Here is a 24,060-nt window from a genome sequence, read left to right as displayed (position 1 = left end):
GGCCGCAGCCTCCAGCCGTCGCCATGGCAACACGGGTTGCTCGGGGCCGCCCGGGTCGGGCCGGGCCGCGCCGCTCCTCCCAGCCCCTTGGGATCACCCAGCCCTTCTCTGCATCCCTCTTATCCTTGCTGTTATCGCTATTATTTTTCCCCCATCGGTTCACTAAGGGTAATTTCAGCAAGCAGGATCAGCTGAAATACCTTTCTCACTCCTTCCTCTATGCAGCCCTACAAAAAGCCCAAACCGGCTTGGTATATGGCCAAAAAAGGAAACGCAAGAAGTCTGTCCAGATATGCTAATTGCTTTCATAGGTGGTTTACACTCCTTTCACAGCAACTGATGGGGAGAAGAAAAGATTTATTTCTATATAACGGAGCTGCTGTAGCAGTGGGGTAAAGGCAGCAGCTATATGGGTGGGCAGCAGTCTGCATGGTGAGCCAAGATAAGAGGAGACGGTAATTTAATTATCCCAGAGCACACAGAGTTGTTAATTTGGGCTGAATTTGAATTAACTGCAAATATGGCAACAGAAACGAAAAGGTGTAAATAAAGCGTTCCGGAAGCGCTGTGCCCAACTTTGAAATCAAACAACACAGAGCGCTTCACACTGCTTTTTCCTGTTGGCCACGCGTTTAATTCAGGAACCTGCTGTGAATTTTTAAACCTTTAAAAACATCTTAGGATTAGTGCTTTTCTAACAATGCTTTGACTTTACCAGTGCAAACTCCACTCTGAATATTGGCTATGAATGCTCCTTCAGCAGATTCATGCTAAAGCAGCTGGGCCAATGGAATATACAAGTAGTTAAATACTGCGCACAAGAAGCTGGTATACTTGAAGTCTCCAAGTCAGTTAGGCTAAAATGTCAGCTGCCACCTCCCCGAGGCAGAGAAAATGTAAAAATGAAAAAACTTTACTGAATTCTTTTCTGTAAAATAAGTGCTTTCTTTTCCTTCTCCCAGTGAAGAATGACTATTACAAGAGCAGATTAAGAAAAGTGAATATTGAAAGCTAAATTACAATCCTGTTTCCAGCATCACTGCTTCTGCGAAATAATTTATTTCTGTGATTCCTTTTATATTCAAAAGTAGCAAAGGAATGAGCACCAAACAAGTCAATTTCTAAAGACAAAGAACTATAAACACTTTTCTTTAAACTAATCACCCCTTTCTCCCAGGTACTACTTAGAAGACCGTAAATTCTGCTGTCTGAGAAAAATTCTTTAGTAAACTGCGATTTTTAAAAAGCAAATATGCAAATTTCTCATCTCATCTCTTAAGCACCAGCGATAGCACTTGAATATTTAATCTACCTGCTATTTGGAAGATAATCTTATGTAACTTGCTTTAAACTTTCAGTTTGATAAATAATATTGGTTGGACAATCATATTTCTTTTTTCCTTAAACTGCTAAAAATTTAATTCATCAACAAAAAAGAAGTAAGTAATGTCAACTGAAAACCTAAGCTTAAAATAGGAAGTATTCTGGAAAAATCACTGCTTCTGTTTGATGCTGAACAGAGTATTGAGGGTCACTCAATTTTTTGTTAATAATTAATGGAATTTTATTTACAAAAAAATGTGAAATGAAAGTTAATAGAGATGCTTTCCATGAATACAAATTACAACAGAATATCTCCTGAGCATTGATCGGTAATGAGGTATTATGCGCACTCCAACAACAAATCCCAGTGGGAAGTTTAAATGATAGACATTCTCTTCTTAGATTGACTGAATGACCCTGAGCTGATTTACTGAGTAAACTCAAACTTATTTCAACTTTTTTTTGGGGGGGGGCATGAATTTATTCACTTTCATATACCACTTCTACACAAGTTTACATGAAAATTAAATCCACTGCACTATTCAGGTCACATTGTCTCAAAGATAGGAAATTTCACAAAAGCAATGGATAAAATGACTGTTACTTTAATTACATATTGAAATCTCTTTTTACTGAAAAATGCAATAGATTTGAAGCTGAGCTTTAATTTCTTTGATGCATCAAATAAGAGAATATTAAAAGCACTTCAAATACCAATTAATTAAAAAATATTTAGTGTAAGAACCACCAAACTTTTTGTCTTGAGAAGGAAGAAATGTTTGTACTACAGAGAAGCAACCAAGCTTCAACAGAAGCAAACAATCAAAAGGCAACCAATTTCTGGGCTTTTCTAGTTCCTGTCAGCATACTTCATATAAAGGTATACGATTATAGTATATGATTACCTTTAAAGTCTGAAATTTAGGGCAACAAGGCTGCAATCCTTTCTGAATACAAAGCACCTTGAAGAGCAATTCTCCACTGGCTTGCTCATCTTTTTCCAAGAAAAACATCAGATTGTAAAATTTTACTGCACTCCATTCAATTTGATGTAAGAGGAACCCACATTAATAACTAAAAAAATTAAGGCTGAAATCTGCAACATACACTGAAAATATAAGTCAGTGCAGTGCGCCATTTACTAACATAAATATAGTCAGCTCTTATAAAGAGCTTTACTATTTCTCATATTTTCGTATTGTTCTCTCCAACTTGTTCAGTTTAGCTTCAACAAAACCAGACACTTGAAGACTAATTTTAGTTAAATTTCTTTTCCCATAAAAATGCAGTTAGTATTCCTGTTAAAAAGTATTCTTGATGAAATAAGTTTTCTTATCACTTGCAGAAATGTATTACTTACTGCAAACATTTAAATAACTATTTCACTATATCAATGCAGGCTGAGGGAATAAAAATTTGCAAGCTAAAAATAAGAAATAGCTCCCATTAAAAAGAAAAGGGGGAAGGGAGGGTAAGTTAAAAGCAATAAAGTGTTAAGTATAAGAGAAAATATCCTGTAAGCACTCAATGTACTAGCATGTGGAAGCAGGGATCAAGAAAACCTAGTTGGATTATATGGTGCAAGACCAGAGCTAGTAGTTATTGAAGTACATTTTACAGCAATTTCTGAAAATATCCAGGTTCCAAGTAGTTAAAGCACATTTTAAAGCATTTCTGAAAAAATTCAGATCCTGAGTGGCATACAGTTTGGATGGGAGATCTCAACATGTGGTGTCTCTAAGATGGATTTGATGGGTGGACCATTCGATGGGTAAGGAATTGGATGGATTGTCATATTCAATGGCTTGATATTCATGTGAAGACCAGTGATGAGTGGTCTTACTCAAGGGCCAGTATGGGAACTGTCACTGGCATGGAGAGGGTGACTGAGCATACTTTCAGCAAATTTACAGATGACACCAAGCTGAGTGGTACAGTTGGCATGCTGGAGGGAAGGGATGCCATTCAGAAGGACCGTAGCAGGCATCAGAGGTAAGCCCATGTAAAAAACATGTGTTTCAATAAGGCCAAGTGCAAAGTCCTACACTTGGACTGGGGCATTCCCTAGCACAAATACAGGCTTTGTGATAGGTGGATTGAGAACAGCCCTTCAGAGAAGGACTTGGGGATATCAGTGGATGAAAAACTCAACATGAGTCAGCAATGTGCACTTGTAGCCTAGAAAGGCAACCATATCCAAGGCTGCATTTAAACAATGTGTCCAGGAGGGTGAAGAAGGTGACTGTCCACCTCTACTCCACTCTTTTAAGACCCTGCCCGCAGTACTGCATTCAGGTCTGAAGCCCCCAACATAATAAGGATATGGACTTGTTGGAATGAGTCCAAAGGAGGGCCACAAAGATGATCAGAGGGCTGGAGCACTTCTCCTTGAAGAGAAGCTGAGAGAACTGGGGATGTTCATCCTGGGGAAGGTTCTAGTGAGACTTTATTGCAGATTTCAGAGGGACTACAAGAAAGTTGGAGAGGGACTTTTTACAAGAGCATGTAGTGATAGGACAAGACGTAAGAGAGAAAGATGGGCTGAGAATAAGGAATAGGCAAGATATGGTAGGGAACAAGAAAAGCTATCATTAGGTATCTCTTAAAAGGCTTCAGAAATAACCATCAAGGAAAGAGAAAATGATCCAGGAAGAGAGATCAGACCCCAAACTAAGAAGTTAGGATGTAGCTAGTTGTATTAAAAACAGAGTTTTTAATTGAGGAGTTTATTTTTTAACTTTTAATAATGAAAACAAAGCTTTTTTCCCCAAACTTTTCTATTTTAAAATTGTCTGTTAATTGGAATGGGGAAAAGAAATAAATACACTTCAGCATATTTTGTTTTCAGTTCCATTAGAGGAAACTATCCTAAAAAATAAGGTATTCAATCTTAAACTGCAAGATTCATATATTTTTGAGAAAACTGAAACAAAACATTTTCTAATAGGAGATCTCACTACATATCAAGTTTTTAGTAAAATGATCTCAGGGCAACTGCTGTTAGGTAGATAAACAGAGACTGGGTGAGCTCAGTGGAGAGTAATTGGCTGTGTCCTGTTTTCAGTCAGTGACTGGCAAACAGAAAGAACAGACTTAAAGCACGAGGGTAAGCTTGGAGACTGATTAGTCAGGAAGCTATTGCTAAAGGCAGTATGAGTAGGAGCTATCCCATGAGCTCTCTTACAGCAGTTTTCCTTGCCCTGTGAGACACAACTGGAAATCCCTTAATGCACTCTGCCCTTCATTTATTTTTGCTACTGGACATTCGAGAGCATTTAAGAATGCTGCTTTTTGAGTAGTTGCCTGATGATGGATCACACAGAATTAAAATGATTTTATATTTCTTAGGGAAAGGGGAAGACTACCATCTACAGTACAATTACAAAACTAGGGATGATCTGATAGCATACTGCTTTTTATTCTGTGCTGAGTAGCCAGAACTGAGTTTATAACTAGTCAGATATCACTCTTTATTATATATGTGATTTGCCCTTTAAGATGAAATTATGAACTTAACATATCCAAATTCAGATATTTAGTCAACTTTCTTGTAATTCCTATAAGTAATTGCTGCTTTTAACTATTTTAATATATTCTGAAGTGTGCCATGATTACATTCAATGCAAATATTATATTTTTATACCAGTCAGCAGTGATGAAACATTAACTTCAAGTCTTGCTTATCAATAAGAATATAAATATGTAACATAATGTTACAGTACCAATTCATTTAATTTTTATGCAGCTATTCTAACAACACATTAGCATACTTAAAAATTATTATCACAGTAGCTAGCTGTGAAATATAAATTACACAAACATTCTGTAGTAAAGAGAAAGAGCTGAGTATCAAGATTCTAGAGTTTGGAATCAAAAGAAAGTAAGCACTGTAATAGAATTAACTCATTTATTCTTTTCTTCATTCCTTGCTCAGGACAGAATATACTAACTTGAAGAGCAACTATTCAAACAATTGTTTTATCTTCAGTATTCATTGTGCCAATTTCTATTAACTTTATTATAGATACAGAATTAAAACATGGAGAAACCTCTTCTTCAGATCATTAAAATTAGAGGCCTAAACTCACTATTTAACAATTTATAAAAGCTAATTCTTGTCTAAGATGGGTATGGCCCTCTCTCTATGCAATATAAGAAGCATAAGCTCACTAATTGGGTATCTATATTAATGAGGTATGAAATTCTTCAAGAAATTAAATACATGAATTAATTGTAGAAGATCAGTTAAAAATGGAGACCTGATATGCCCAAGTAATTAATTAGCATTCAAAAGCACTTTACGTGTTTAGTGCTTTGTTTATACTATTTTCACTTGCAGTTTTAGATATTAGGTACATCTGTAAAGTAGATCCTGAGGGTCTCAATATTCTAACAGTGAAAACTGGGGAAAAAACAAAACAAAACAAAACAAAACAAAAACAAACCAACCAACCAACCAACCAAAAAAACAGAAAACCAAACCAAACCAACCACAGCCACCCAAAAGTACACAGGAATTGCTCTGGTTTGGAGGAAATCTTTAAACATTGTTTCTTTTGAAATAGTTCTTATTTCATTCTTCCAAATTTAACAGTCCTCTCCAAGCTCCTCCATCAGCCTAATTTGGCATTGTGTTCATACGGGTTACCAGCAGGTTTGGAATTGTTACAATGACTCACCCAGTTTTTCAGCTAATGATGGTAGAGTGAAAGGAGAGGTGTCATGAACTTTCTCATGGAAAAGATGGAAGAAAAAATACTTATATTTTAGAACATAGGAAGAAAAAGTGTATTATCTCTCCCTTTTCTGGTAACAAGAGTAATGCATGCTCAAATAAAAATAGGTCTCAGATAAACTTCTCCAGACAAAGTTCTTTGGGGAAGAAAAAGCAATTTTGGCAAGGAAATGAAGTAAGGTATTTGGGGAATAAATTACTTTTCATTACTTTTGAAACTAAGAAAATGGGAAAAAACAGTCACTAAATGTAATTATAAATACAGTAAGAAAAGGTAGCTATTTCAAAATGATTATGAAAACCTTTACTCAGCTACATTTAACTCCAGTTCATCCAGATTCCATTATTCCCTTAGGGCACAAATTTAAACCATGCTCTCCATATCCCTGGAAAATTCCCTCTGTTCATTAGCTCCTCTGCTTACAGAGTTCTGCTATAAATAACAAACATTACTGAGCCTCATGATTCAAATATTCATATTGAATGAGGAAAGCCGATTATGATTCCTGCCACAGAAAACATTCAGTCTTTAATCCAGTGACTGAAGTAAAATGCATATGGGGATCTGGAAGCTCCAACCATGAAAATACCAGCCTATTAATTTGTGTCCCACTAGGCAGGAATTTTCCAACAAATAGTTTACCCATGGTTTTATTAAGCTCTTTTATCCAAGATGTTTATACCAAAGCAGCTGTGATTTAATTCCATTCCATAACACAAATACCTATGATTCTAATACAAACTTTACCATTTCCCACTAATATTTTTTGGTGAAGTGTAGAAATCAATCTCAAATTTAACTAAAACAGTCGCTTCATTGAGCAAAATGTGAAGCATATCCTGATTTTAGATTATCTGATATGTTTTTCATCTTTCTGTTTATGAAAAGCAATTATAACAAAATGCAGTGCTTCTAGCCAGTATCTGCTCCCAAATGGCAAAGAACTCAAGTGACAAAGTGACTGGAGAAGTGAAAATATATACCCTTTTAAATTATTTAACTGTGATTTAAGAAAAGGAAAAGACTTTGACTTAGTAGAAGGTGTCCCTGTCTCTGCAGGGGGGTTGGAACTCAACTCTTTTGGTTGGAACTAGATGGTCTTTAATGGCTCTATGATTCTATTGATTCTATGTCAAGAACAAGAGTCAAACTACAATGTCCACTGAAAGTGAATAAACTCTTTATTAGCCCAATTTTCCTCAAAATCCAAATATTCTTCCCCCAGTATGCTTATATTTTAGCCTTTCATTTTGGATTTGTAAGCTGCACGAATGTAAGGAAAGGTAGTTGGTAAGGTTTGTGGGTCATGCGTTACTGTGACATAGGAGATTGTACGTATGGTGCAAACTGAAAGCAGAAAGTCAGAAGTAGTGAAAATATCAGATTGCAAGAGTAATGTATTCACAAAGGTGTTGCCCACTGATGAGCTGCATAAGTGAATTGTGTAATTTTTTTGACAGCTGCAATATATAGTACTTTTACTATGCCAGAAACAGCTTAATGTAGATAATGATGAATTGTCGTGAAAAATACGAGTGATTTCCAATACCATTTTAATAGGATCTAACCATCTAATCATAGTCCAACTGTCTTGCACTACTTCAGATCATTCTGGCTATCATCTTTCCTTCTGACATTCATGTGAAAGCTGTATTTGTGTCCTGTATTTGCTTTCTTTCCCACTCATGATCTCTAAGTAGGAGCCACCAAGAAAGTCTCTTGAGCCTTCTCATTATTTTGCTGGGAGGTTGATGTGAATTTTGCCTTAGGCATGTATGATGGAAATAAGCAAGACTTATCTATTTTTGGGATGAAACAAAGATGATACCACATTTATCAAGTAACTTACAGACACAGCCAACAGTTCTGGTTCATCTTACATGCAAATTTTCCTTTAGAATATTCCAAAACTTAAAAGTAAAGCTTCCAAGTGTTCCTATTCCAACGAAAAGGAAGAAAGCACATGATGCTCTTGTTTTTTTTTCCAGCATCTTTTAATGCCTTTTATTTGCACTGAATGTTGACTTACAACAACAAACATCTGGAAGAAATAGAACTCCAGTACTTCTTTTACACTACACATTTTTGCTCTGTAGCAACAACCTCTTAGAGAATGAAACTAAATAATCCCAAAGGAGGAAAAAAAACTGTTAAGGGAACACATCCACTTACATGGCAATGAAAGATGAATTAAGTGTGCTTAAAGAATTTGATGTGTAATGTTTTGTGCTTTCTCTGCATCTTTTGAAATACTGAATGAACACTGTTGCATTTCCTAGACACTGCTTGAGTCACAAAAGACTCAGGTCAGGATCAATACACCGTATCAATCTCAGATTTTGTCCCTAGTGTACCATTAACCAGACAATACTCAATTCTAACATCTTGCTATTGAAATTTCACAACCCAACATAGTGAAAGAAAGTAAAGGCGATCCTTTTAAATGATATATGTAAGAATATAATGAGAACTGTGTTGTTCAAACTATACACACATTATTTATTCTGTTTGGATCAGTGTTTCTAAAGCATTTGAAGAAAGTTTCAGGACCTTGGATGCCACTTATTCTTAATGTTCAGAAAATGATAAACAGAAGGGAAAAGGCCTGGTAAATTTATACCTAAAGCTTTGTTTAACGAATATGGAAGAGATTTGAAAAGTACTCTGAGAAGTGACAGAACCTCTTTACTATACAGATCAGCTCAGTAATCGTCTTCAAATGGAAAGTTCTGCATGACTAAACAATGGAAAGACAAATATGGGTAAATTGTTGGTAATTTACAGCTCCCTTTGCAGATTTAAGACTGTCCACTGATGCATATTCAGAGGATTGCTTTAAATATATAACCTGCCTGTGGTACCTTTTGGAAATCTGGTTACCCAGACAGATGACTATGAAGCTGACATTTACTATATGTGCAATTATGGGATATAGAGTGTCACTGCTTTCAAATGTCACTTCTTTGCTACAGTTTTCATCTTGCAGAAAATGTCCTTGCATCTCCTGAAAGAAGCATTCTTACTGAACTAGTACCAATGAACACTGGCAAGATATTTATGAAAGCACTTAGTTCTTATGAGTGTCTAATTCCAACACTTCAGAAGATCTCACTTTAGTAACGAACTCATCAAACCTCTGCAGAGTAAGTCCCATTATAAGGTCCAAGGTGGCACTTAGAATTTTTGCTCTTAGAAATCTTCTGCTCTCTTTCTTGTTTATACTATGTTCACTGTAACTCTTCATGGTAACACAGAGACAAAGATATGCAGGAGAGTTTACTCATGGCATTTTTTCTAAGATTGCAATTCCTTTTTTCCTTTTCTAAATATGGATGCTACCAAGAAGTTGATAGTTTGGGTTTGGCTTATACAGACAGCAAGTTAACAGAATTTTTTTTCTTTCTATACCAGTTTCTTTCAGAGTACTATCATGCACTTACTATTGATTTGATACTCATTTTTCCATTCTTAGCAGAATCTGTATCAATTTTCCAGCATTTGGCTGTTCTTTTTTCTAAGGGTTATTTCCTGTTTTTCTTTATGTCAATCTTAAGTCAATTAAAAAATCTTGATGTTGCTATTTTTTTTTTCTTTTGGAAAAGGCTCTGAAAACTCAAATTTTACCATTTTTCACCCTTTCTCACCACCTTTCATCCTTCTGACCCACTTTCTCTATTCCAACATTAAACTTCAAGAAAGAGAGATCCCTAGATAAAGATGCTAAAAACTTTGCAACAAAATTAATCATACATTTTCGAATGTTAATTCTACACAGGGCCATCTCTGGGAGAACCTGCATGTGAGTGCAACTATGCCAATGCAGAATTAGTTCTAAAAAAAAACAAATAAAAATGAGTAATTTAACTTTCTTCATGTGGATAATTTTTCACACACATGCAAAGTTTGCTCCTATGGCCACAATTTCTCTGACCTTTGCTGCCTACTGCAGAAAATATATATATATATATATATAAAATTAACATTGTATATGGTTTCAGGGGAATTATTTCTGTTAGGATAAGCAGCAGTTTTACTTGACTTCTGCAGTTAATATTGAAGTGAAGATTTGGTCTTAAAATGGGAGCAGTTGAGAACTATCTTTCTCTTTTTAACAAAAATCCTAGTAAATATTTTCATTTTATAACAGTGCCTACAGATATTGCAAGTTTGCTGAGGAAACTAGTCTGTTGAGTAAAACTTCACAAATCCTTCCAAAAAATTTGTCTACCTTCTTCTTTCCATACATTAGTTAAAAACATCTAGCTAAATGTTTAGCTCATGAATGGAATGAAAAACAGGCTAATATCAATAATTTCTTAAAAACAGTGTCTACCATGGGGAAACGATTGTGTTCAAGAATGCATCTTCAGGGCCACAGAAAGACGTTAAGAAATGTACTGGGAAAAATCTTCACAGGTTTCAGTGTCTCACCATTTCCTAACGTTCCCTGCATGCAATTTTGGGAAACACAGCAACGTACACTTTTTTTTTTAAAGGAAAAACTGAGATCAAATGTAAATCATCACATGCTATCATATATAGCAATGCTCAAATAAAATAGTGACCTCCAGGTGGTTGTGCTATTGATTTTCAGAATTAAGATGAGCCTTAGCTCATTGCCATCTATGATTGTCAAAAATAAGGTAGCAGAGACACTAAGATGAACCTCAGAAGACAATTCTATTCTGAGTAAGAGATGAAAGAAACACAGAAAAAAAAAGAAAAAACAAAAAAACGTTTCCTTATGCTTAACTGGGATTAGAATAACACTGCTGGCAAGAATTTTATTTAACATACGTATTTAAAACAGTTCAGACTAAACATCATACGAAAATTATTCTGTCATTTACAGGTTTGCTGAACAAAAAACTACAGTAATTTACACTATCCTTTACAGCGGGGTTTGACTTTACTATGGAAAGAAGACCTTTGAAAGCACAGTCCACAACCCAGCTGATTGCAAAAGAAAGATTTCTTTCAACCTTTGAAGTCACAGAAATCAACCTGCATTTTCACTTCCATTTTACTATAGCTTGTCTTTACTCTTAGCATTTTGAATCTAACCTCCTTGTAAAGAAAATCACTTCCACTGCATTTGAGATATATATACGTGCAATCACAGCTGTACATAGAATTTCTATTCATGTATTTCAGATAACATTACCTTGGCTAATGTTACTGCAAATAAATGTGTAGCCATAGCAGCAGAGAACTTAGTGCAGGCAAAGCTTCACTGAAAACTTATTTAATAATGCAGTTTTCTGTGCTGCAGTGGGCACTTTGCTGCCTTGGATATGCTTGTTTGTGTATTTGAATGTAACTAACTTGGAATAAGTGTGCAAGATGCTAATGTATGTTGATTGTTGTTTTAAATAACTGATAGACTCAGATATACGTTAGCTATTAGCTGCTTGAAAAGATATTATAATGTTCAAAATCCTGATCACTGGCAATTAAGTGCTTTGCTCTCAAAAGACAAAGCTTCTCCATTTGATATTACTGAATCAAAAGTACAAAAACACTAGAACTATATTAACAGACAACTAGAGCTGTACACTACTTTGACAAGCAATTACAGCAAAAGCATATTTTGCAATAGTTCCACAGTTTATGGTTGTTTTCATTTAAAGCTAACTGTAACCTTATCAGGCAGTTTTTGTATAAATTTAATTCAGCTGTTAGTAAAATAAATACAAAAGAGCATTAATAGAAACAAAGGAAATAAATATACAAATCTTACCAACAAAAATCTATTGAAAAGATTTGTATTCCTAAGGTAATTCTGATCACAGAAATAAGGACAGAATTAAATGACAAAAGAAAACACACATCGTGTTAAGGGGGAAAAAAAAAAAAAGGACAATCTGTTCAATAAAAGAAAAGTGCAGTAGAACTGAAAATAAAAGAACACAGCCAAGAGGCCACCCTGGGAAGCAGCATGAGAGCTAATACTCAGAAATACCAGGTGAAGATTACCAGAGCTTTTAGGGGAGATAAAAAAAAATCACAAGGAGGAAAAGGACCAATCAATGGCTATCATTCGACTACATTTACTACTTGTTGTTTGTTTCTTTTTAGCAATCCATTTAATGAAAGGAGAAAATGTCTACTCTCCGTTCTAGCGCTATTTAGTGCTCGCTTGCTCCTCTGTTTTTCACTTTTTTTTTTTTAAAAAGACTTGGTTTAGCCTCACCATTAGGAGGTAGTTTGGTATCTTGAGAGTATTGTACTGAGGATAATGATGGCAGTGATGAAATAAACTACCTTCCTGTTGCCATTTATATTACAGCTATGGAGAGAGTGGGCATTCTTTCTGCATTTCTCACCCTTACCATATCTGTGAAATATGAAGTCACTGTTTTTTACATCTACTGTGCTGGAGTACAATTTTATTTCACTTTTTTTTTAGAGAAAAATCTTTAATCATAAAAACTAAACAGTTTTTGTTTGGTTTTATTTTGTTTCTGAACAAGAAAGATTAGTTAGAACTTGATGGCATCTACCCAGAAGAGATTGCTGCACTCTGAATCATTCAGTAGGTTGATATTTCAACACATGACTTGTAATTCTTTCTGACTGTATTATGAGTCAAAGAAGTACACTCTAGGTATGAATCTGCAGTGTGTATTAATAAAGCATATCCACTATAAGTGAATCTGCTAATCTCATCAGAAGAATCAAACAAGAAAAGTGCTTTATCACTTTCCACGTATTTTAAGGTAGTAGCTTTTTTGGCACACTGATATAAAATTTAGCATTCATTTGAAATTTCAAGTTGGGAAAAACAGCCAGTCAATTAAAGGCCAAACCAATCTTTCTGTCTAGTGACATACTCCAATTTTTATGAAATAGGCTGAAATCAGAGACTTTTTACTATAGAGTATATATAAAATGAGCTACAGAAAATAAATCATAATGTCTAGTATACATAGAAACAATAAGTTACAGCATATTTATCCACATTAGACAAAAAGTGAAAGAAACAAATTTCAAAGAGGACGAGACTGAAAAAAACAAACTTGACATTATAAAATGCTCAACTCCTTGGTAACAGAAAATTAAAGAAGCTTTGTAAGTCTTGGTTTGAGTGACAACACTACTAACTTCAGTGAGGTTACTAAAAACAAACTTTTATACTGAGGGTCTAGTATACATTCTAGATAATATGCAACCTACATAATTTCTAATTTCCTAAAACAAAATAAATGATCAGAGAGAACATTCTCGAATTACCTACATAGCCTTTCAACAGCTGAAGAAAGAAAGAAAAAAAAAAAGAATAATTTACAAAATAAAATCCAAGCACTTAATGCCCAAATATTTTAGCAGAAATTATATCAAGTTCAGTGCCATGTTTGGCTCAAGACAGTTAGATACAACATCTAGATACTGTGACAAGTGCAAACAAATCAACAACATAGTACTGAATTCCTTAAAACAATTCAGAATAAAATTCAGAATTAAAAGATCAGGAGTGTATTATCTTGCTCCAGAAAAAATGAGACATGCTCAAGAAAAAGCTGCATTCATTCTAAAACATCTTAGAATCATATTGTCTCAGGATGCTCTATTGAAAATATGGCTAAATTAAAAGCAACAAAAAAAACAAGAATTTACTTTTACTTTTCTAGAACAAACATCTGATCTTTAACCAAATTTGAGTACCAGATTATATCCATCAGTTATACAAACTGGTTCCCACGTTTGCAGAATTTAAAGTTCTGCGTTCTTTCTTTATTTTTTAACGTGAGACAAAATACTTAGTCCTCATGTTTGTCCAAACGCATTTATAGTTTGAAAAGCGAAACTATACTGCCTGTAGTCAGATAAATAAGCTGAATACAAGGGGCTGAAAATAAGCAACAATCAACATAACTGTTCCATCAAGTGGTATCTTACAGGGTAGAATTCAGATGTGCTCGGTAGTCATTATTTAAATATCAGTACGTTATGTGCCAGACAAGCACCTGCCAAATTTACTTCATTCTTCCTTGGGCCAATTCCTAGAAGTGAATTAAATTATCTTTCACCTGTCTTTCTGGCTCTAGATTATTTGACTTTCAGTTTAATGACAAATTCTGTACGGTCTTTTTGTCCACTGTAGACATTTAAGAAATAAAAAGGTAAGAAACACCGACGTATAATTAATATCCTCAGTGTGATTGCATTTGCTTTTTAAATTATGAAGTGTATTTAAATATCAAAAGATAATGCATTCTGCTTACAAAATGAAGACTTTTGTTTTTCTTTAAGGTTAATGAAAATTTTTCTTTAATAAAATAAACTATGTAAATAAACTGAGACCACTAGGTTAGGAGCCATTGAAAATAGTCAGTCTGGATTCTTGAGACTTAGATAAAATGCAGCTAAAATACTGTTCTGCAGATTATCTAGGAAAGCTAAAAAAACCATCTATACCCTCACTGTAACTTTATGCGGAGGAGTATTTCTACTGATTGAGTGGGATTGTTTGGGAGTTTATGCATAAGACCCATACTCAAATTTTGGAGAAATTCTTTTCCATGAAATAACTGATTAATTTCCTCTTACGTCACTGATACAACATCATTTTTTAAATATTTTAGTGAATGACAGCTTAAACTATTCCAGATAAAGTACCAAGAAAACCAAGACAAAAAGAAGGAATGCAAAAGGTTATACAATGTGGTGTCATAAATATTTAACATTTTAAATGTTCTGCAATCTCTGCTTTCTAACAAAGTACATAATAGATTGAAATGTCTTACATTATTGTTCCTAAGGTTTATAAAATTACTGCATTGAAAACTATGATCAAATTCTAAACAAATATAAAAAACTTAAAAAAGGCAGAAGAGCTTTACAACATAATAAGTACTGTTTCATGGTATAATATTCATATGAATGTTAACAAGGTACCAATACTGTTTTAGTGTTCCACTAGAGCAGAAAACAGAAAATATCACAGACATCTTTTGAAAACACAGATCAACTACATAAGCTAAATTAAAAAGAGCATGCAATTCATGAATATGGTTCATTACCATGGTTACAGGCTTTCAGCACAGGCCTCTGTGTGGTTGGACTGAGATTTTGTGGTATTTCTGCAAAAGCAAGAAAACAAAGGAAAATAAGCACCTCTTTGAAAGTTTCTGGATGGAGTATTGTAACAACATAAGCAAGCAGAAATATTTCAAAATTAGATATTTCTAGGACAAAATCTACAGTGGAATAAATTGATGCACCGGCAGGACAAATGTACTTTTGTCTCCTGTATACAGTGGTTATTAGTATAAATCCCTAAAATTTAAAGTATACATAGCTATATGGAAGAACCTTAACAATCAGGCTGCACTAAGTTCAGTACATTGATCTCCAGAGGACTACAGATAGCAGCAAAATAGCCTGAACATCCCTCATAGATAGATATCACTGCAAGAAAGAATTAAACCCCAAAGCCTTTAGACCAGTGGACCCATAATGATTTTAGCTTTATTCAGAAAAAAAAAGTAAAATAGAATATTCACCTTTAGGCCTTGGTGTTCTTTTCCTTCGATCTCGAAAAGCTGCACCTGACTGCAGGGCCTCCAACAGACTATCCATCACTCCAGTCTCCTCCCCTTCTGTAAGAGAAAGAAAAGGAACCCTCTGGGTAACCACAGCAATCCGAAAGCATAAGTAATATTAATAAGAAACAACAATAATTCGTGGTAGTATTAAAATCAGTTATTTAAAACTTATTTGAAGTTATTTGAATTTTAACATTCAGAACATTGCTCTCTCACAACTAAACAGAACAGATTTGGTCTTCTGTCAATTGCACTAGGCCATATTTTATTTCATTCATTTCACATTCCTCTTTCTCAACTGTAGCTTTAAATGAAATGTCATTTCACTCATATTTTCATTTCAGCACTCTTTTGCAACTGCAAATAATCAGTTTCATGTCAGCTTTCAAGAGCTGTCCCTTAAGAGATTTGCTGTATTAGACAAAAGAGATCATTTCAGTTATTGTTATAAAAAGTTGAAATTGTTTCTCGGTGGGAAGCTGAAGGAAAAATATTGGACTAAATAGGATATAAAATGATATCCATAGGTAGCTTTAATCAAAAGCCATTTTCCTTTTATGCTTAATGACCTGTGTTCAATATTGATGTAGTCCAGGAACATACTTCTCATCATATTACACATGTGGGGATAACATCCCCCTGAAAGAATTAAGAATATTACCATGATGTTATAATTAAACACAAGCATTAAAAACATTACTTATATTTCCTCAAATAAACATATCAGAAATCTTAGATATTTTAACCTAATTCATCCTTTGTCTCTACACCTGTCAGGACAAAAAACCCCACAACATCATGGATTTCCTATACAAAGAAAAATCTCCACAGAGCAATAAAGAACTAACTACATGTCAGAAATCTCATTATGTCTCACAAGGCTAAACTCCCAAGGTCAACATAAACCTTGGATACAGTCAGACACATCACATGATTTTGCAGATATTAGTGAACACATTTCTACTCTCAAAATTTGAGCTTTGAAAAATGTCATTAAATATAAAAAAAAAGGTGTGTTCTTTTTTTTAATCTATAGAAATATAAACATATTTAAAGCTCACAACAGATGTTCTGCAACATTGATTCAAAATTAAATTACATTTTTATAAACACATTTTGTTTGTGATTTTGCCCATTCTTTAATTTTTGGTAATTCTATACGTATACTTGTGTTTAGGGAATGATTTTTATTTTATTTTTGGAATTTATTAAATATATTCCACTAGGAAGAACAATCTTCTTCGTAGTACTTCATCTGCTACTACTCCAAGATGCTGTCCCGAAAGTGATGAAACTATAATCTGAGAACACCCTTATTTCTTCTCTTTTCTCTACAGACTCAACTACTGAACTTAAAGAGCTATACGTAAGGAGAAATAATGGCAAATTAGAAAATCTTTTATAACTTTGCATAACATTGATCCCCATTTATTTTCTATGGAATACATGGCAGATATAGAATATAAGTAAAGACAGATTTTCTCTTGCTTTGAATTTAGTGTAATATACTTTACCACAATCAAGTTTCCTCTCTCATGACCAGTGGACCAGTACAGCAACTAACTTACTTTAAAATATTACTCAGATTGCATATTCACCTTCTTGGTGGTTTTTATTATTGTTATGCTTTTTTTTTCTATCTGATCTCATACAATTCTTTAATATTCACATGTCAAATGAAAACTCAGCGAGTGTTTCAGTTTAAAGTGATGCTCGAGGAACGAGCCATTAGTTATATTAAGGTATGTGAATTTTGGAGGGAAGTTCATAAGCATTGTGGGTAGTAACAATTCAAAAAGGACTCAATAATATTACAGTCTCCAGAATAAAACCATAGCTGTTTATGAAAGAAGAGTTCATAAACTTTGTTTTAGGCGGTAGTAATAACAAAACAAACAACAACAATGACAACAAAAATTGCTTTCAATTCTATTTCAGCATGTCATTTTTTTTCATTTTAAGCCTTTCTAAGACTATTATGGATTGCATAGTTATTTCAAAAACATAACAGATTTCAGTAGGAAAAAAAAATGCATAATCTGTTATACAATAAAAAGACCAACTGAATAAAAAATATTACATATTTTAAGTAATAGAATGGAAATACTGAAAAACCAACTTTTTGTCGCATAGCTGGAACATATTTAAGGGTACTATATTTTTCTCTCTTATCTGAAATACATTGTAGCCAGAAATCGTCTAATGTTTTCATTGACAAGCAAAAGTGTTAATAGAAGAAAAAATGGCATATATAAAAACTGAATTAAAAAAGAAACACCTCTAATAATATTATAGTATATGTGGATTTACTGAAGAAAAATTAACGACTGCAAATAAAAACATTAACAGTTGCTATTCTGTACTAAAACATGCATGAAAGCTTGTTTTTCAAACTTCTACATCTTCAGTGAGGCTCCAAATGCTGTTTTTTGATGCCTAAATCAGCAGTTGATTACACCACCTTCTATGAGGTCGTATAGCTAGCTATTAATACCTATACTGTTATCATCACTCTAGTCTGTTTGTAATAGGCAATAAATTACATTAATCTCCCTATTCTGAATCTGTTTTGCCTGTGACGGTAATTGGTGCATGATCTTCCTGTCCTTATTTATGACCCTTTTTTCATCATCTTTTCTCCTCCTCTTCTTTTTGAGGAGGAGAGGTGAGAGAGCAGCATGGTGGAAGACGCCTATCAATGTAAAACCACAACATCTTCATATTTCACAAATGCAACAGAAGGAAAAGGGTGCAAGAACTCAGGGGATGCTCATCAAGTTATCTGAGATAGCAAAGACTTGATATAATCTTTGAAATAAATCCAGGTATTATGGCATCATTCTAGCTTTTATGTAATTCAAAATTAAATTTGTAGCACTGAAGTTACTGGGTTTGTTCTTCTTGTCTGAATAATCGATAACTGAATCTCACAATTAAGTAGTTAGCAAAATAAATAAATAAACAAATACATAAATAATTTTTTTTCTCACTAAAATACAAACTGTTTTGTTTTGGTTTTTCCTCTTCAGCTGAGGATATAATTCAGGTCAAATACACTGTGCCCAGTTCTTGATGAAATGGAATTTAATTCCTTCTAGGTTTAGCTATGTCAAGTCTTTCACTATAACATAATAAATCTTCTGAGGCAAGTGAATACCAGTCTTGGGACAACAGCAGAGATTTCCCAGATTATTCACACAAGGCTAAGCATGAGAGAAAAAGATACAACTTAAGATACTCTTAAGCACTGATTAGAAAGAGATTTAAGAAAAAAAAAATCTGCAAGCAGAAAATATTTTTTTTTTCTCTTTCAAGTGCTCCACTGTAGGTTTGCTTGAATAATGATTGACTGTAAGAGTACATCCCATAAAGCAATGCCCAACCGATTAAAGGTCCCAATTTGAGTAAAAACCAAAGGGCCAAATATCATAAGAGTGAAGTTTTAGCAATGGTGTAGTGTTTGATAACTTAATTTCTGGAGAGTAGAACAGGGACAGGGAGATAATTGAAGCCATCAATGCAGAAGCGAGCCCCAGTGTTTGGAACTGGTTCAATTTTTTCAGTTTTAAAAAGATTCTCAGGCAATAAGATTCTGTGAAACATTCATACTACTGACACATAACTTTCAAGCACTTTCAGACGTACACGTGAACAGAGCAGGAGCTCTTACTAAGGCTCATATAGTCAATGCAAGAATACAAGAAACTTCCTTTTCCAGAGAAAGAAATGTTTCAAAATATGCATTATTGTAACCCCCCGAACTGTGAATCATTACTCCAGTGAGATTCAGATATAGTCTTACACAGAAATTGTTGGGGGATGTGAAGGTTAGTCCAGGAAATGGTGGAATTTCAGTAACACTGCATGAATTAGAGCAATAACTCCTAACACAGCGTAAGTGCTCCTTTGACCCTAATTAACTGTAAGAATGTTGTTACAATACATGCAGAAAGGAAAACTTCTGATGTACAAGTGCAAAGTTGAAATAGCTGTCAAGTATGCCTTGGATGGACTGGCTGAAAGGACAGTTCCCTTTCCCTTTATAATTAAAGTGTTAAACTCAGCTTCTGCCAGGAATGTTGCTATTCAATTGCCTTTTGTCAGAGGCAACTTCAGGAAAAAACACCTACTAGGTCTTCCCAAATCTCACAAGAATCACAGAAAGAATTCAATTCAAGCTCAATTTCTTACTGATGCTCAACTCAAAGCAGTAAGCTTGTGCTAGTTCTTCAAAGCCCTAGAAATTATACCATTATAATATGATTTCACGTAATGACCGAATCATATCATAGAATCATATGATAGAATGGCTTGGGTTGGAAGGGAACTTCAAGGATCATCAAGCTCCAACCCCCCTGCCACATGTAGGGTCACCAACCTCCCCATTTAATACTAGACCAGGCTGCCTAGGGCCCCATCCACCCTGGCCTTGAACACCTCCAGGGACAGGGGATCCACATCCACAACCTCCCCGGACATCCTGGTCCAGCACCTCACCACTCTCGTAATAAAGAATTTCCACCTGACATCCAACCTAAATCTTCTTCAACTTAAAACCATTTCCCCTTGTCCTGCTATTATCTACCCTTTCAAAGAGTTGACTCCCGTCCAGGTTATAGGCTTCCTTTAGGTACTAAAGGTTGCAATTAGGTCACCCTGCAGCCTTCTCTTCTCCAGGCTGTAGCACCTAATTCCATAAATCTTCTTGCTGAGGAGAGCTGGTTTCTCTCTGTCTTGTTTGCTCTTGCTAAAATTGTCCCATCATATAGTTGTCATGCAGTGATTTTATGGGACACGAATAGTTTGTGACTCTGAGCATATGAATGAAAGCTGGATTCAAGTTCCAAAAAATTAAAATAAAGTGAACGAAATGCAAGCTTCCATTATTCACAAATTCTTAAAGTTCATTTGTTGTAATCAAGGTTGGTAACATTTTAACTTCTATAAGTTAATTCATCTCATAGAAAAACCAAAAGGTAAAATGTGATCATAGAAGTGGTTCTGTACAAGTGATTAAAAAGAAAGCCTTAGTGATGTGTACACCTATTTTTGTATCTCTGTTGGATCCCAATTTCCCTTTAAATAATCAAATCATCTTATTCTCAAACTTAGTGAAAAAAATGATGAGACAGAGAGCACTTTTAGCAAGTCTGCATATAGTGCAAAATCCAGAGGAATGGCTGATGAACCAGATGGCTGTGTTCCCATTCAGAGGGACCTTGAGAAGTTGGTAAAATGACTAGACAGAATTCTTTATGAAATTCAAAACAGGAAAATGAAAAAATCACCAGGAATCAGCGATGTGCCTTTGGGGCAAAGAAAGCCAAGGAAGAATACTGCCAGCTGTTCAAGGCAGGAGATCCTTTGCCTCTGCTCAGTGCTGGTGAGACACATCTGGAGGATGAGTGGAATTGACATAATTAAGCAAATTCAGTCAAGGGTCATGAAGATGATCATTAGGCTGCAGCATTTCTCCTGTGAGGAAATACTGAGAGAGGTGAGACTCTTTGAGTCTAGAGAAGAGAAGGCATGGGGAGATTCTGTCAACATGCCTAAATATCTGATGGGGTTGTGTGGTTTAAAGAAGACTGAGCCAGACTCATCAAAGTGCCCAGAGACAAGACAGGAGCGCAGTGGGAACAAACTGAAATCCAAGAAATTGTATTTAACTTTTTTTTTTTCTTCTGTTGACTGTAGTTAAATGATAGAACAAGTACCCTGTAACTACAATGGAAACTCTAAATACGGCTACATTAAAAAGTAGTTTACCTTTCTATTAAATCATCAGAAATTAAAAATAGAAGTCTGAAAATAAAATAGTTTACCTCCAAATAATACCCACTCAACACAGGATATTGTGTGCTTTATTACATTACTCATTAATATATTCAGAAAGTCAATTTAAAAGCTCAAACTTCTTATGACCCACTTTCTTTTTATTTTATTCTTTTTAGTAGAAAAACAGAACTGCTAAATTAATCTAAATGCTAAATTTTTGTTACTTCTATTTAATTACTTATAATTAAACAGACCATGTTTAAGCACTGTTATCTAAGATTAAGATCTGGTTATGATCTGATTGTACAGCTAATAGAACAAAGTCAGCTATGTACAAAGAGGTCAAATTTTTACTGTTCATGTATGATTTCTCTGTTTTCTTTGCACATGACAGCTCAACTCGGATGACACTGACAAGAAAGACTGCAATCAATCCGTCTTTCAGATCAGCCGAGGCCAAGTACTTCCAGTGCTGTTGTTTCAGAGAATAAAAAAAATAGAAACAAATGAAAAAGACCTATTAGCAGAGACTTGCCAATTACAATTGCATTTAGAAAGCAGTTAGAACCACTCTATTTGCATTCTTATGTGAAATTAGCTTCTCATATTATATTCAGTTACAGATATTCTTTTATATGTGAAGATGTCTATGAACATCTGTTTCTTTGTTACCGTTTGCCTCTGAAGGAGTTCATTGAGTAAAGAGAAATACATTACTATTGCCATTCCAACTTATAAACAACTAATAAATTAAAAAATATACACAATGATCACTCACACTGACAGCTGTGTTACAGAGATGAGAGGCTGAAGGAACTTTAAAAGTTACTTATTTTGCACTTGTGGAGTGAGAACATTCTGACTGGTGACAGAGCTGAGCTTAGACACAGGAAATCTTCCATGCAGCTTTGGGTAGGCAAGGCCCTTTCTGTTTAGCAGCTGTAAGTGCACAAGAATACCAGGGAGGATCAGCTCAAAGGACCACCTACCTCTGCATTTGTTGGCAGCAAACATCTTTAAAGAGGTCAAAATAAACACATTTAAATATTGAAGATAAAATATGTAAGGATGCTGTCTTGGTCTCCAGCAGTTTATCATTCAGAGACTTTGTATTTGCATTTAACAGTTTTCAGTAAATAGAAGCTGCTAGAAAAATAAACTAACTTTTGTTAGCTTCAGAATACAAATATTTTGGTATGCAGTAACAACATTGTACTTCTGCAAAACCACTGCTGTATTCCTTGGTGAAGATAAGTGTCACGGTGAACAGCACAGAAACAGAAGCAACAACAGATTCAGTGTGAAAGAAGAGTCAGAGACACGACCTTCTCTTCCGCTAGCTTTCCAACAATGGCAGAAGAGGTTCTTGGCTTTTTTACAGCCTTGGACTAAGGAAAAGAAAATTATGTTTTGGTAATTATATTGATTTCTTCTCTCTGTTGCCACTGGAAAGAAGAAACTTATGAGGATTCCGGGGGGGAAAAAAAAAACCTACTGGAAGAATAAAAGGCATTTACAAGTGGTTCGAGAGAGATTAAAGAGGACTCTAATATATTTCTGCTTATGGAGGAGATGAGGGATAGTATTTGGAGTAGGAATTATAGAATAATAGAATCAACAACTTTGGAAAAAATCTCTAAGATCATCTAGTCCAACCATCCACGTATCACCAGTTTTTCCCCACTAAATCACATCCCTCAGTACAACGTCTAAATGTTCGTTGAACACCTCCAGGAATGGTAGCTCCACCACTTCCCTGCACAGCCCATTCCAGCACCTGACCATTCTTTCAGAGAAGAAATATTTCCTAATATCCAACCTGAACCTCCCCTGGTGCAACCTGACAATATTCCCCCTAGTCCTATGGCGAGGGAAAAAAGGCTGGCTCCCAACTCACCACAACATCCTTTCAGGTAATTGTGGATGGCAATAAGGTCTTTCCTGAGCCTCCTCTTCTTCAGACTAAACAATCCCAGTTCCCTTATTCGCTCTTCATAAGACTTGTGCTCCAGATCTTTCACCAGCTTTGTTGTCCTTCTCTGAACACACTACAGAGCCTTGATCACAGAATCACAGAATCGTAGAGGTTGGAAGGGACCTCCAGAGATCATCCAGTCCAACCGCCCTGCCAAAGCAGGTTCCCTACACCAGGTTGCACAAGTAGGTGTCCAGGCGGGTCTTGAATATCTCCAGAGAAGGAGACTCCACAACCTCCCTGGGCAGCCTGTTTCAGTGCTCCATCACCCTCACCGTAAAGAAGTTCTTGTGCACATTTGTGCAGAACTTCCTATGCTCCAGTTTCTGGCCATCTCCCCTTGTCCTGTCTCCACACACTGTTGAAAAGAGTCTGCTATCTGCATGTCTGCAAAATGTTCCAAACATGGCTCCAGAGATTCCCACTGTTTTTCAAGGTATACCGTTTAAAGTTTCAAGGATTTTATGCACATTTGTTTAGAAATCTTACTGCTATCACATAAATGACAAGTCTTATGAGAACAAAAGTCAATAAAGGTATGTTTGTAGATTTTTTTTTAAAGAGTGCTATTTGTTTTGACTATTTTTTTCACTCAAAATTTGCTGTTATTTATTTTTTCCCATGCCTTTATATAAACATGAATTTCCCAAATGCCATTCAGCTACTATCTCCATAGGTTTCACTTCTATGTAAAATTTTC

The 24,060-nt window shown here is 35.0% G+C and overlaps 1 protein-coding gene across 4 annotated transcripts in view; it reads right to left on the bottom strand.

Moving 5' to 3' along the window:
- Positions 1-24,060, bottom strand: part of DIAPH3 (diaphanous related formin 3) — a 234,604-nt gene that overhangs the window by 43,117 nt on the left and 167,427 nt on the right. For all 4 annotated transcript variants that reach the window (XM_010728753.3, XM_010728755.3, XM_031557836.1 and 1 more), the window contains 2 exons: positions 15,566-15,661; positions 15,083-15,142 (listed from right to left, as the gene is read on the bottom strand). In XM_010728753.3, the coding sequence (XP_010727055.1) occupies positions 15,083-15,142; positions 15,566-15,661 (156 nt within the window). The remainder of the gene's footprint in view (positions 1-15,082; positions 15,143-15,565; positions 15,662-24,060) is intronic.

Source organism: Meleagris gallopavo, chromosome 1, assembly GCF_000146605.3.
Source record: "Meleagris gallopavo isolate NT-WF06-2002-E0010 breed Aviagen turkey brand Nicholas breeding stock chromosome 1, Turkey_5.1, whole genome shotgun sequence".
Lineage (NCBI taxonomy): Eukaryota > Metazoa > Chordata > Aves > Galliformes > Phasianidae > Meleagris > Meleagris gallopavo.
This window is presented reverse-complemented; position numbering and strand designations above follow the sequence as displayed.